General features: G+C 41.7%; 2 protein-coding genes across 3 annotated transcripts in view; one reads left to right on the top strand and one right to left on the bottom strand.

Annotated features, from left to right (window-relative positions):
• The first annotated feature begins 6516 nt into the window (after window positions 1-6516).
• The window catches only part of PHOSPHO2 (phosphatase, orphan 2), an 11501-nt gene continuing 2640 nt past the window's right edge, over window positions 6517-15377 (top strand). The window contains exon 1 of one of the 2 annotated variants that reach the window (XM_085323423.1): window positions 6517-6659. The gene's annotated coding sequence lies outside the window, so the exon portion shown is untranslated. Of the gene's footprint in view, window positions 6660-12294; window positions 12423-15377 lie in introns of those variants that run through there. The other variant, XM_085323433.1, reaches the window with a different exon arrangement.
• CFAP210 (cilia and flagella associated protein 210) lies at window positions 8157-14758 on the bottom strand. Its single transcript, XM_085323727.1, has 9 exons — window positions 14743-14758; window positions 14004-14230; window positions 13545-13718; window positions 13257-13450; window positions 12147-12303; window positions 11181-11320; window positions 10182-10374; window positions 9489-9653; window positions 8157-8728 (listed from the first exon to the last, which is right to left on the bottom strand). The coding sequence occupies exons 1-9, from the start codon at window positions 14756-14758 to the stop codon at window positions 8429-8431; spliced, it is 1566 nt and encodes a 521-aa protein (XP_085179853.1). The 3' UTR covers window positions 8157-8428.

Below are 15377 nucleotides of genomic sequence, written 5' to 3'. Positions count from 1 at the left end.
TAAACATAAAGGAAGCAGTGCTTTAGACTTTTTAAGTTTGTTAATTTATTGTTGATTTATTGAAGGGAATACAGTACTTTTGGACATACCTCCTGGGGCAAAGTAGTGCTTGTGGCTTATCTGATTGGCAAAAATGTGTATTCATGCTTATTGAAACTTTCCTTGTATTAGAAAACCTCAGGATAAACATACTATGCTTTATCATAGACCTTGCTTTAAATCATCTTTGTTTTCTCTCTAATACTTGAAGAATGGTTTTATTAATAAAGGCATTGGTATTTTTCTTCATCAGCCATGAATTAGTTTTTACTGTCAACTTACCTGGAGGAATACTAGTGCCAAAGTTAATCTTCATGTTTCTCGAGTCACTGTGATACAAACTTAAAGCAGTTACATACACTCTTCTTCTTTTGTTGAAAATTGTAAATTTCCTAATGTGGTATTTCACTAAATTATTCAAGAAGTTGCATATCACAAAATCTGCATTCTGCAAAATTTTAATTCAGTACAATTCTGCAGTCTCCTAGCAAGAAAATACAAGCTTTTTATTTTGTTGCATATATACTTTTAGTGTAATTCTTATTTCTTACCCTTGAACAATTCACATAATTAAGAACAGTGCGCTAGCAAAACTTGTGTTCCATAATAAAAGCATAAAATACTATACATATTTTTTCTAAAAAAAGCTACAATACCAAAAATGTTTTCTAATCTTCATATGAAATTTCACAGAAAGAATAACTGTGACAAAATATAATTAAGTGCTGAGTTTAGATAGTAAMACTACATAGAGGTAAAGTCATGTTTGTTTAAAGAATTAAACTACAGTATTCTTTATCATAAAGTCATTGTTCATATGAGACTAGCAAGACAGTTAATGTGAGCAGGTTCAGAAGGCAGATCTTAAACTGCTAACTCTGCCTGACTAGCTCAATGGTTTTAATTCCTTTTTTTATTCATTAAAGCTCTAATGCTAGCACATTGAACACAGGCTAAATGAACTATGAAGTAATGTGGTGCCATCATGGACTTTGCCTTGAAATTTTGCAACATGCAGAGCACAGTTGTAAGGAACCTTGCTATTTTTGGCAGGCAGTTAACCATCTCTATATCCCCTGTACATATGCCTGTAAGTGTATATGGGAAGTATTCAGTGTGGTGATTTAGTCATAGTTGTAACTCCTGTTCTTTTCTTTTTTTTTTTTTTTTGGTATTGTAAATGAGTGGAAGGATCAAAAAGAATTTAGGCCTCATTAATTTATGATCAGTTGTAAGAGGAACTAGCTAAGAGAACTGTGGTTAATTATAAAAGTAGTGCTGTTTGTATTAAGAAACTAGAATTCAGTGAAGTATTTGGAAAATCTCCATCATTTTGTAATCTGTAGTTCTCAACTGGGAAGTTGGCCCAGTTCTCAACTGGGAGAGTGTAAGTTCTTGATATAAAATGTACAATTTATCTATTAAAATACTTTTATGCAATAAATGKTTTTTTCATATTTGTTAGTGTATTCCATATGTCTGCTCTGTGTACTTCCTGCAGTATTACTTAGCATCTTCTGTATGTAATTAAGAATAGTGTTCTGTTAGTTCATATGGCACAAATGTAAATGCGGGGGATTCAGATCTTCAGCCTTTTAAAGAGGTAGTAACAAGCTTGTACAGATTTCTAAAATATGCTGATTTGATGTCAGGACACTGCTGCTTTAAACCAAGATTTATACATTTTTATGGAAGACATGGATAAAGTCAGACTTTTATTTTCAAACTAAATTGGATGACAGTGTTGAATTGTAGAAGGAATTACAGCACTAGGTACAGATTGACAGACAAGTGACAGGAGTGACAGGAGCTCATCATTCACAGAAATGCAGCTCTAATGAAGCTGGTAATAGTGATAAAGGACACTTTGGAATTKTTTTTTTTTCACTTGTTTCCAACTTCAATCTTGCAACAAAAACAGCCTGCTATTTTTGCCCAAAGCCAATAGTTTTCACCAGCTACTCAGGAAAGTGTTACCTACTTGATGACACCAATTCACAAGTAATGCTAGGACAGTTTACAGTCCATTTAGAATGGGATACAAGGGCAAGTTTTGACCCAAGGTCATCTGGACCGGCATCCCAGCCAGCTAGGCCACGGAGGATGGTGGACAGAAAGCAGGGAAGAATGCAAAGGCACTTCTCCTTTCTTGCATGCTCTCACACCAGTCAGCTTAGAAACTTCTAGTGCAAAGTATGTACAGTCTTGCTACACACTCTGTGTTAGCTCCTAAAACCAGTGCCACAATTTTCTCAAGACTGTATTCCTGTCTTGCATGGCATTCTCCGTTGTAAAAGAAAGAAAAGTAAGCGGAAAACTGTCAGGAGTAAGAAGTACASTTACCACTGATGATCTAACTCTTGTGGACAGCTATTTTTAAAGAGCGTATTCAGTTTTATCTGCTTAGTAATATCTTTTGAAGCCAAAACAAGTTTTAAATAAGCCTTCAGGCCCAGAGATACTGAATATTAGAGAATACAGTACAAGTGACAGCATACATGTTTTCAGTTTACGTTTGGTTGTCATCTCTTGACTTTCTAGACAATGAATCTACTGTTTTGTTCCATAATAAAGCTAGAGTAATTAAAGGTGTAATTGCTTATTGCAAAGCAGTTGCAAACTATGGCTATAGCTATGGCCTGCCCTTGTTTCCTGAGYTGAAACAGCTCAAGAAAGTTCTGGTGAATATTGTGTCTTGTGTGTCCCAGAGTTGGCTTTAGCAGTTAGGCACTGATGTCTTGCAGGCTTATGCAGGTTGTAAGATGATTCTGAAGTGATACCTCTTGGCTCTGTTTTCCTGCAGGCTCTCAGGGGCACATAAGGTGTAAAGTCCCTGCCTTGTTCCTAGCAGGTGCTCAGTCCTTGTGCAAGCTGGGGCTCATGCACATTTGGCAGGAAGAACATGAACAGTGTACATTGCCTTTCCTTTTCTCCCCATTCTCGTTTTTGTAGTTGTGTATGTATACATACTCCCCACTCATGCAGTTGTCTGTTGAGCCTAAACTAATTTTTCACAAATAACCAGCTTGTATTTCATAAAATATGTAGTCAGTTCCCTGGCATCTTTCTCAAATGGGCTTCAAGTTACTTTTACAGGATATATTCAACATGGATCACTTCATATTAACTCCTCCCATAAAATTCAAAAAGGTGGGGCTTTGGGGTTTTTTTTTGGGGGGGGGGCATCTTTGTTTTAACACACGCAAACTACTTCTACCTTTCTTTTTTGGATAGTCTCAGTGTTATTCCCTGGTTTTGTTTCTCAAGCCATAGTACAGCTACTACAAGGTATCTGACTTGGCAATTTTCTGTACCGAATTAGAGAGGAAAAGGAGRAATAAAACCTAGATAGAAAGCCCATATCCACATCCTGTTCCTACCTTGAATACTTGGACAGGAGAATAAAAGTTATGGGCAAGTCTTGTCCCAGATTCAATTACTTACTGTCCTTATCTTTGAAATTCTTGCTCCTTAAAAAAAAGGCAGCTTCTCTCTGACCATTGTGCTCCAAGTCTGCTTGTTTTTCCTTCTGTCTTCTTGCCTGCTTTTCAGCCTGGTGAAGAAAAGGGAATAGCAAAGGTTGGTACTTCCTTCACAGTATAACCATCTATTAAAACATACAGAGGATAAGCTAACAGGAGATCTGAGGTGATGTGAATCATTTTACACTGTTTAGGGAGTGTTTATACTGTGTAGGGAGCTTTTATGCTTCCTATCTTTTGTCCAGCTAGCTTTTTGTTGCAATAATGAACTGGAACACCCAGGGAGGAGTCCGCCTAGGATCTTGCCATCAGAAAGAAAAAGTTCAGAATGCTTGGTGAGAAACAGGAAGAGAAGGGAACTGCTGGATTGGCTCAGCAATACCACACACTCTGTTAATAATAATATATTTACTGTTAAATAAGTCAATCACATTTTCTTAGCAGGAAAAGCAGGGAAATTAATATAGGCGCCTAGTTAAGAAGTCAGTTATGTTATTTTTCTTGCTCTCAGGGAACCACAGGCCACACACTCTGATGAAGAAATTTGCATTTCTGCAGATCTAGGCAGCCTGAAGAGTAGAGATTACTTCCCTGCAAAGTACAAAGTTCTACTGAAGCTGAGAAAAAGTTCCTTATAGGCATTTCTTCTGAACTCAATCTTTTTTTTTCTTAAAAAAAAAATTTAATTACAGAAAGACTCAGTTACATAACAGTTTTGATTTTGCTGCTGTAACAATTCTGAGCAACATCTTTGTCACAGAATTTAATTATTACATTTGAATTTTAGATTTAAAACTCGAGCAATCTCACCTGCTAGTCTCTCCCTCCTTTTCTTAGATCTGCCATCATTTATTTTCCTTTAATGTGAGCTCTAATCCAATCTTCTTCTTCCTCTTTCTTTTGTTCCTCTTCAGCTTCAATTATTTTCTGTTTAGCGACATGCTCCTCTTTAAAGATCCTTTCATTTTTATGCAGGATGAGATTTTGGAAATCCCAAATGCAAAATAAAAATCTAGCAGAGACCTCAGACCTTGTCTATTATAATTACAGTTCTTTGGTTATACCAGTGGATGAGGAGGTGCGGAAGACAAACCTGGACAAGAGTTCTCATGACCAAATTGCCACAAATTACTGCAAAAATGCATCTGGTTGTGGTCTGAGGCACAGTATATGTAAGTTATATTCTTTCCTCTCTCTCCCCACTACCTCTGCCTTTACTTCCCCCATCTTGTGTGCCGTTTGGATGCCACAGGCTCCAAAGGACACACACACACACACACACACACACACACACACACAAAAACAGCCTTTGTAGAACCATAAAAGTATAAGTCACAAGTATTTTGCAATCTCCCAGCAAGGCAGGTATGAGTACATATTGCTTTTAGCATAGATAAAAGGTTGAAAGCAAATAGAGTAAAATTTATATAATTACAGCCAGAAGATGTACAGGGAAGAAGAAAATTGAGCAAAGACTCACTGGAAATTTTCTCCTTTTATTCCCTCACACACCAGTGATTCAGAGGCCCTTCACTTTAGCCTCTCTGTTCAAGCACTTATTGAGGGGAAACAGCAGCTGTGGTAAGCAGGTYTCCTAATCACCACTAATCATAAAAGGAAGACGCGTTAAAAAGATACTGTCATGTTCACTGGCACAGGTAATCCCTTCTTCCAAACAAAGGAGAATGGGCTCAAAACAGAGGAGCTACATGGAACCTAAATCCAGGCATCAAGTCAAGGAGGATACTCCTTAAYGTCCACAGCAGACTTTGTCATCATAGGCCAGTCAAGGCTCAGGCATCACTACATTACCACTTCAGGCAAGAGAATGGAGCTCTCTCCAAGAGGCCTTCCTGAGAAGCAGGGAGGAAAGAGATGGCCAGCAATTGTCAAGATATGGATATGAGCTCATTACTGAAGCAGTCAGCAASCCTCCCACTGCTCTCAGGCCTGTTTATTTAGATACATCGGTGCAACTTTCATCCCCCACAGCSAAAGCAAAACCAGCACCAAACTCTCTGCTTTCCTGTTACTTACATGATGCAGCCTCCGGCGTTCAAGCTTTTCCRCCTGCTCCTTCTCCTTTTCTCTCTGAATTTCCAGTTGGTACAACCGAGTCAATCTCTGAATTTCTTCTCCTTCTCTTTTGTCTTCTAGCTTGGCCAGTTCTGCCTGACGCTTGTGCTCCTTTATTCTGAAACAGAGAAAGGAGTTGGAGAAATGGGCTAGGGACTCTGTAAAGCAGTGAAAAGACAAGGATTCTGCATGTGTAGAGGTACCTTAGCACCAAGGAATCTGTACTTTGAAGTGGAGGTGGGTAGACTGTCAGAGGTCAAAAAGAGCATCATCATTTTGAAAAGTAGCCCCTTATCCTCTGGCCAAAGCTCAATTCCAGCCCGAGGGAGAAGTACTTAGGATTCTGCTGGTCTACTCTAGCAAAAGCAAACAAGACCAGCAAATGAACTTGAACTCTAAGCAGCCRGTTTAACTGTTCGCACGCTTGCTGCACCGGTTTGGCCCTTGCCAGCTACTGCTCTCCCAAACAGCGCCAAGGCGCTGCCTGGGACACGAAAACGGCCGTCAGCCCACGCCAGGGGGCTGCATGAATGCTGCTGGGATGGGGCAGAGGGAAGGGGAAGAGTTCTGCCTTACGGAGACAAGCCCCTTGCTCTCAGGGGCAGGACACGGATCCCCTCGCTCAACTCACCAGCACTCACGCAGCCCCTGGGAGCGCGGGACCTCCCTGCAGCTGTGGCACCGCGTCAGGGAGGAGCCCGCCGCGGGCTTCCAGCCTGGCCGCCGGCAGATGAAGAGCAAACCCAGCGCTTAGAAGGACGCAGTTCAGCCCGGCGGAGCCCGACCCACGCCAGCCGCTTCCGCGGAGGCCTCCGAGGCCGCTGAGCGGCCGCGTGCAGACCGGGGCGGCCGTTGGGGGCGGCCGTTGGGGGCGGCCGTTGGGGGCGGCCGTTGGGGGCGGCGCCTCGCCTCGGCCCGTGTGGCGAGCGCTGTCCCCGCCAGCCGGCCGGGCCGCCCGTGCCCGAAACGCGCGTTTCCCTGCGGGGAGTCCGTACCTGGCGAGAGGCTGTAGCTCTTGCCCCGCCTCGCTCCTCCATCTCTGCTCCTGCTCTGAGCTCCGCTGTAAGTTTTTCTTGGCCCTGGTTTGCGTCTGTTGCGCGCAGGCAGCGGGTGTCGGGCGGCAGCCCCGCGGGGCTCTGCGGGGACTGTGTCTCTCTAGGCCTGCCTGCCGTGGGGCCTCTCGGAAGCCCCCCGGCCTCTGCTGGGTTACCGGGCCTCGCAGGTGAGCCCCTTTGGCTGCGACGCGACGAGTGGCTAGGTTCGCTTTTCCAACCCCCCCCCCCCTTTTGGCCTGCCCAAAAGAGAGTCCTAGAGGAAGGAGCTGGTTATTGCCGTCGGGAAAGGAGGAAGCCTGCCCCGCCGCTGGCCGGGTTCACGGGTGCGGGAGGCTGCAGCTACGCAAGTGGGGTGCGCTTGCAGGGACCTCGCCTCTGCTGGTGCTGTGTCTTGCCCAAAAGACTGCTCTGCCAAAGCCTGCTGCTCTCAGAAGCCGGGCTCAGGATGCCTGAAAAGTGGGCTTAGAAATTTAAAAGCAAACCAGAGGACGATTTTTCAAGTAGAAGTATAATCAAGCATCTTTTTATGAAATGCTTCTTATCTTTTAGAACTTGTATCATTTTCCAGTTTGGCCAAGACAGACAGACAGCTCGYGGGGCTGGGTGCAGTAAAGCGAGGCTTTTCGGTTTTTTGGACTTTCTATCCAGTAGACCCCAGAATAGGGGGAATATTCTTTTTATACCCCAGGATATTTGCTGAAGAAGTCATTATATGAAATTCTAACTCTGTCCAAGGCAGGAACATGATGGGAAAATTTCAGCCAAGAAACAAAGCTTAGGGAGTGAGGTGTGTGTGATTTTGGTGTTCAAGAGTAAGCCCAGGAGCAGTTCCATGCTGGCTGCAGAAATCTGAGAAACAGTTTTAGATCTGGATCTATTTGCCACTGATTGAATGTTTGTTAATCTTTTTGAAAGAAGAGTCCAATTATGCTGTCTCTTGTTGCCATGCTATTTTTGTAGTAGTTAATCACAGCTATATTTGGGCCTATTTTCCTGGTAGGTGACACCTTTTATTAGCTGTGATCAAATCACATATATCTTTGCATATAATACCATTTGATTATGCAGTATGTGATACTTGTTTTGCAGACTTAGTTGCAAAATTCTATAAGAACTGCAGGACCATAACTATTTTGACTTTTCAAGGTATTTGGTTGAGCTTTCTTCTGTAGAACCTATAGAGTTTCTTTACTGGGAATATCTAACTGGAAAAGGGCTAGTGAAAGAAGTGACTAATACATATGCAGAAAATAATGGACATTCTATCCTGATAACAAAACAGCATTCTACATGCTGAAGGATACAGGGGAGAGGTAAGACCAAAAGGGCTTTGAAGTAGACTAGCATTATTTGAATGTAGCTAGTGTAGAAAAGAATTCCGTGCTGATCCTTCATTGGAARTTTGGCTCACATTCATACGTGGTAGGCCTGAGAAGTAGGGAACTTTTTCAGTGAATTTTTAGAATAATAAATAATAAAATCTTAAGAGAGAAAAAAAGAGAGGCGTCAGATGGAATATTTTACACAGAAGTCAATTACTCTGTCTCCAGTTTAACAAACTAACTTTCAAAAAATACAAGCTGGTGATTTCTGAGACTATAGTCAGATCTCTTGGCATTTTTTTCAAATGGGCTTCCAGCTTAATAGCATGTATTCAATATGGATCCTTTATAGTTTTAAACTCTTCCCATAAGATTCAAAAAGACATTAAATCTATTGTTTTTATCACATGGAAACTACTTTTGGCTTTCCTTGTTGGATAGTCTTAGTGTTATTTCATGTTTTTACTTCTTGAGTTGTAGTACAGATACAACAAGGTAACTGAGTTCCAGGAATGTCCTGTGCTTGATAACTAGGTCCTCTTCCTCTGGAAYGTGGCCCATGTACCAGTTCTGTTCCTTCTTTGGATGCTTTGAGAAGAGGATAAAGATTATGTGTGGTCTTGGACTCTGATTCAATTACTTGCTTTGCATAGTTCTGAAATTCACACTCCTTAAAAAATGCAATAGCCTCTCTCTGAGCATCGTAGTCCAAGTCTGCTTGTTTTTCCTGCTGTTTTCTTGCCTGCTTTTCAGCCTAGCGAAGAAAAGGGAATAGCAAAGGTTGGTATTTCCTTCACAGCATAACCATCCATTAAAACATACAGAGGATAAGCTTACAGGAGATCTGAGGTGATGTGAATCAGTTTATACCTGTCAAAATCTTTCTTCGTTTCAAAATTAATTGACTACTGTAGTGAATCTCAACATTAACTGCTGCTCTGTGGTGGCCTATCCAGAAGTTACATGATGGCAGCAGTAATTCACAGTGACAGAGGATAGGGTGTAGTTTGTTATTGTAAACCAGCTTGAACCTGCACAACACTTCATGGGGAAAGGCTTTGTATTAGTGGCTTCCCAGCAGGGATCATAGAATCACAGAATGGTTGAGGTTGGAGGGGACCTCTGGAGATCATCCTCATCCATCCCCAGAAGGATTTTAGTAGTGAGGTCCTGAGCAGAAAGGAAGCTCATGTGCAGAAAAGGGATGTGAATCYCGGAATGGGGTCTCAAAGTCGTATTTGGAAAGTATTGATCTTTCTGCTGTCGGCACTTTCAGGTAATCTTCTTTGACCAACATGGTCAGAGAGAGTCTCAAAGAGAATGCTGTTCCCCTGCTCTGAAAGGGGGCTGGTCCCCAACACCAGCAGCTGCGGTCGTACAGGTCGTACAAACGGGCAAAAAAGCAACATCAAAAAGCTCCCCTTCTCTCTTTCTGTCTGCCAGGATCTAGTCCTGCTGGTTTAGATGCATACTTTTTTCTAAAGGGGCTGAGAGAGTACAGTGCTTCTATTTACCATTTGCTGGACCTGAATTTTCTGGACTTCCATATTTTCATCACGACGTCTTTGTTTCTTGGCTTTTTCCATTTCCAGGTAGATACGATCTGTTTCCATTAAGTCATAAAGTTCTTTTTTACCCTCTGCTTTTTTCTCTTTCTCCCTTTCCATTTTCRTCTTCATCTATATTTTACAAAATACACAAAGTTAACCAAGTAGCTAGCCAGCTAAGTTGGAAGTCACGTCTTTCAGCAAAACCACCCCTGTTTCAGAGCTGTGATGAGCATGGTCAGTGTAGTTGGCCAGTGTCCAAGCCCAGGGTTTTCAGCAGAGCTGGTACGTATGCACCTAGTGTGGCAGGAGAGGGACAGAGGACCCCAGGAAAGATGGCAGATAACCTGATGAAGCATGCTGAGAGACAGTGCTAAGTATGGAAAATGTTCACACAATTTACCAGTGATTATAGAGCCTTCCACCTCTAAGCTCTGGAGGGAGTATCATCACACATACAGCTTGCACATTTCTGAAGAAGTTATTCCTGAACCTCTATATGGTAAATGTAAGAGGTGACTGCTAAGTGAGAACTTGAACATGTGTCTTTCTCCATGAAAACTAAAAAGAAGATACTAAAAACTCTTGTATCTCTTAAAGATATTCAGAAGTTTGGCTGTATTGTAGTGTATTCTTACCCTCCTTCTCCCAGTTTCTTACCACAGTGGCTCTGTGTTCAGCAATAGATTCAATGTCGGCCTTTCTTTTTTCTTCTTTGTCTTTGYGTTCTTTTTCTTGTTTAGCTTCTTTTTTTGCAATATCTCTAGCAACACGATCATCTTCCATCTTAAATGCTTCACTCATCTGTGCAGCTAGGCGGTTAACAATGGTGTCCTGGTGTTCCTGCATTAGCCTGTAGGGGAACATTAACTATCATAATATACCATGGTACCCACCTGGCCTACTGATTTTTTTCTGCTACCAAAACAAGTAATGCTGCTTCCATTCTTTCCTCCTCTTGTTGCACAGGTCTACTCACCCAACTRTTTGACCTCCTTGCATTCCTCCTTTTCTATTCTTTAAAAATACCCAATTTGGCAAATAATTGTTACCTGTTTTTGTCACGCTAGCTTTTTGTTGCTAGATCACTCAGGGAGGAGTCCACTTAGCATCTCACCATCAGGAAGAACTACTGGGAGTATTTGATGAGAAGAGGTAAGAGAAGAAAGCTATTTTGTTAGCTCAGTGATATCTTTATGCTGTATTCTCACTGTTAAATAGATAAACCGTATTTCCTTACTAATACCCCAATGTAATTAATACAGGTGCCTAGTTAAGAAGTCAGATACATTTTTTTTTCTTCATCTGCCTCAGTGAAATATAGCTCATGCTCCAAAACTGCTTTCAGTCATGATCTTAATTGTTTTCAGTTGCTGAGGAGGTGGAGCTTTTGCAGGCCTTATGGAAAATCACTACTCACAACACACTGGTGTGCAGCTTTGCACTTCTGCAACTCTTTGTTTTGAAGAATTGATAGATTCCCCTCACCCCAGCTTTTATTATTGAAGTTGAGAAAGAAATCCCCTTTTCTCCTTAATTCTCTACTTTAGCTATTAGCAGAATTTATTTGCGGAATAACTGCAGTTTTTATTATGTCATCAGTCTGAAAGAATTATGACTAAAGTATATTTTTAAATTGTTATCTAGCTTTGTACCTACCTTTGCATTTCAGCTTCTTTTTCTTTTCTCAGCTTGTCAATAATTTGCTTTGCTTTAAAATGAGCTCTAATCCGATCATCATCTTCCTCTTGTTTTTGTTCCTCTGCTGCTTTGATTATTTTTTGGTCAGCTACATGTTTCTGCATAGATAAAGTGGTCCTGATATATTTATAACAACAGATGAAGTTTAGGAAATCTCGGCCTTGGGTATCAACTTAAAGAACTATTCCCTATTCTATCTCTTCATCTTTCTTTTTAAGAAAGAAGAGAAGGGATTCTCAGTACCTCCACTTACTTCTGCTTCCCTGTTCAAGCATGCATGAAGGGGAGATAGTCTGAGGAAAGAGAAGGGGGATGGAGCACTGAACACAGCCACTTTTCCAACATGTTATATGAAAACACTGATAGGCAGAGGGATAAATGAAGTATGGGCACTGAGGAACACTCCCTGTTCAAACATGAGAGGAATGGTAGATGCAGAGTGAGGACACCAAGGAGTGCTCTTTCACCCAGCAGAAAAATAGGGTGTAGTACCACAATGCTACTACACATTGTTGTGACGATTATTCCTCACTTCCATWCACTCTCAAGTTGAGAGGAATAGGAATATGCAGTCCCCACCRACACACACAACTGTGTTGCTCCTGGCCCACCTCATCCAAACCTTTCCCAGTCTAAGAGYTCGATCCCATTACTATCTGAAGAGGGCTGTTCTAGAGTTTCATGTGAAAAATACCATCTTTCACATACTAGTCAAAACCGTTGTGAGGCATTGCTGCTTCACCTGTGGCAAGGTACCTTTGAAGGTAAAGAGGGCAGCAAGTCTGATCAATTTCCTAACCAGGAAAGCAGTCAGCAAGCCTCCCACTGCTCTCAGGCCTCCTTATTTAGCTACATCAAAGCAACTTTCATCCCCCACAGCCAAAGCAAAACCAGCACCAAACTCTCTGCTTTCCTGTTACTTACATGATGCAGCCTCCRGCGTTCAAGCTTTTCCGCCTGCTCCTTCTCCTTTTCTCTCTGAATTTCCAGTTGGTACAACCGAGTCAATCTCTGAATTTCTTCTCCTTCTCTTTTGTCTTCTAGCTTGGCCAGTTCTGCCTGAYGCYTGTGCTCCTTTATTCTGAAACAGAGAAAGGAGTTGGAGAAATGGGCTAGGGACTCTGTAAAGCAGTGAAAAGACAAGGATTCTGCATGTGTAGAGGTACCTTAGCACCAAGGAATCTGTACTTTGAAGTGGAGGTGGGTAGACTGTCAGAGGTCAAAAAGAGCATCATCRTTTTGAAAGGTAGCCCCTCATCCTCTGGCCAGAAATTAGCTACGCATCATGCACAATCAGATTGCAGTCGACTGGGAACACGTTACTTTTTATCTGAGTGACCCATCAACACCACTCTATTCATGACATTCTAGCCTGTCTGCAGTAGTCTGAGCAACGAGGATTTCCCCAGTGAGTCCCATGATACCTGTGTTTTTCCTCATGCACATGCAGGCCACAGCTTAAACTGGTAGTATTGTGTAGTAAGTTCTGTGTACTAAGTGTATACATTGGACCTGGAATATGTGGGACTGGACTTTGAGCCCTTCCTCTCCATGCAGGAATTTGATTTCATCTGTCAGAGTTCTTGGGCCAGTCCTGTAAACACCACTGGGGAGCCCTCTATGAGGTTTCTGGAAGAGCTGGGAGAAGGAATGGAGATGGCAGAGATGCATTCTCTTGGCATCAGGTTATGGCCAAATGGAAAATCTGGTTTAACCTTTTCCTTTTCTGGAAACAAAACTGAGTTAATATGAATTTTCAATAACTATTTCTGAATAGTGAGCTGACAACAAATCGACACTGCCTGCTAGAGGCCATTTTACATGCAGCCCTGTTGGCAACCACAAGACACTGCATATCACAGCTTTTCCCTTTTGTGCAAGATCTTTTTTAGAACTCTAGAACTTTCTTCTAAAACATTGCATTTGTGGTGCAAACAATTAATAGGTTTCTCTAAAAGCTTTATAGAACATATTTAGAGAAGAGAGTTTAAATAAAGAAAAAAATAGAATTGCTATTGATGAAATATTACTTACTGTTCCAGCTGAGCTCTGCTAAGTGCCTTTTGYTTCATATAATGTTCATGTGCCTTCTCCTGTTCTCTGAGAATAGCTTTTTTACGTTCATGTTCYATTTCTTCTTCCTTCTTTTTATTAACATCTTGCTTTAACTTTTTAAATTCAACTTGAGCATCTCTTTCTTTAAGGACCTCAGTAAGTAGAAGTGCACTCTACAAGAGAACAAYTTAAATAATTTACATGTTCAGAAGTGTCTAAAGAAAATCAGTAAAATTTAAAATTAAAAATAGTAAGTTGTCAACAGACATGTAACCCTTTCACTCTTTCAGTCTTATAGTATTGATAGGTGCTTGCTTGATCGATAGCCTCTTTCCGTCTTGCTGCTTGGAATTGTGCTTCTTCCAAATCAATTAACCTTCTCTCTTCCTCTTCCCTTTCTGCACATAGTTTTTTGGCTTTAAGTTTCCTTTGTGCCAGGCCCTACAACACAGATATGTATATATATATATATATATATATATATATTTTTTGCAGAGCATGCTTTAAAACTGTAGATAAATATATAAAAGTCTGAAGATGATATACTAAATTACTTTTTTATTTCTGAATTTTAGGTTTAATTCAACAATTAAACTATTTAAAAGGAATTTAGTTAAAGTACTTAGTAAAAAGCAAAATTTAAWCAAAGCAAGTACAGCTAGAGTATTGCTATGAGTGTTTTTTTGCATGTATGAAGATGACTGCCCCAGTTTATCCTGTACTTACCATAATGGTATTGGGCCAGTCCTTTACAGCTGCYTTGGAGYGTAAGTGCATTTCTTTCCGTTCTTTCCTCTCAGCAAGGATACGTGCTGCTTCTCTAGTTGTACTGCCAAGATTGCCCTGAATCCTTTCCCATTCGGCTTTTGGCAATACAATAACCTGATGAAGATCTACATCATTTGGAAGAAAATATCCATCTAGAATATTATTTTCTGCCAAACCATTTAATGCTATGCATAGGGAAGAAAAGATATTGAGGTTACTTGATATCAGCAAGATGTTCCTGCACAGTAAGATACTAAGTTATAACAGTTACTTTCCCTATCCCAGTACCCTAGAGCTAAGACAGAGCATCTACATCTGCACAGTAAGCTTGGCTGGGTAGGTACTTGGGCTGCACCACACCGTTGTCTGGGTGAATTAATTATTTGCACGTCCCCTTAACTGTTTGTAGGTATGTATATATGTAGCTTGTGATAGCTAACACTTTTGAGACAGTATTTGGGTGTAATTCTGAGGATAGGAGGGAGCAGGGAGTATTCCCAAAAGGGAAAAGAGGATATTGGTGAAGCTATTCTGCTGGGGGTGGAGGGAGTCAGCCAGAGGGGACAGCAGTATGGCCACAGGCTGTGCCTTACCACCCTTGTCCTGGGCTCTTCGTATTTATTAGAATATGAGTGGTGCACACATGTGTATGTGTGAGTGTAGGTTTTCTAGGTGATTGTTAAGTTTTGCAAAATACCCTTCAAATTGATCATCAGTACTTTCAAATGAAATTGAATTTTGATCAAAAAARGAGATTCTTTTAGAAATTCATGTTCATCTGATTTTCAGCAGATTAACTTATCTRAAACATTAGGAAGCTTCACTTGCAGTGGTACTTATGCTGAAATCAAAATCTGGCTGAAGATCTAGTTATTAATCTATTTGTCTTATTTGGTGACTAGGCCCGATCTTCTGCCTCTTCCCAGATAAAGGCAGCCTTGCCAAAAGTTACCTGGCAGCGACTAATACACAGTTACATTATGTAGATTCTGAATTACCAGACACCTCCTTGTTTTCTAGCTTCCAGGTGTTTTATGATAGTGCAATTCCACTGCGTTCAGGTTAGTTCTTTCTAGTTAAATTTCAGGCAGGAGCAGGCATGACAGTTCTTGCCTGCAGCGGGGGAGCCGGAGGGAGGTGGCGGGGGAGAGCCCAGCCAGGTGTTATTGCCCGGGTTGTGTTTGGGGTCCCCCTTGCTGCCGCTCCTAGCGGAGCCACCCTGCACACGGCCACGGGGCGCCCGAAGGGCCCGGGCACCTCGTGTGCCGCTCCCGCGCGGTGCTCCGGTGCTGCACGGGCCCTTTCGCGCCGCCGCCCGCCGCCGCCCGGGGC

The sequence above is a fragment of the Rhea americana genome, unplaced genomic scaffold (genome assembly GCF_003343005.1).
Source record: "Rhea americana isolate MKP2758 unplaced genomic scaffold, rheAme1 scaffold_12, whole genome shotgun sequence".
Classification (NCBI taxonomy): Eukaryota; Metazoa; Chordata; class Aves; order Rheiformes; family Rheidae; genus Rhea; species Rhea americana.
Note: the sequence above shows the minus strand (reverse complement) of the source record. Positions and strands in the feature narration are given on the sequence as shown.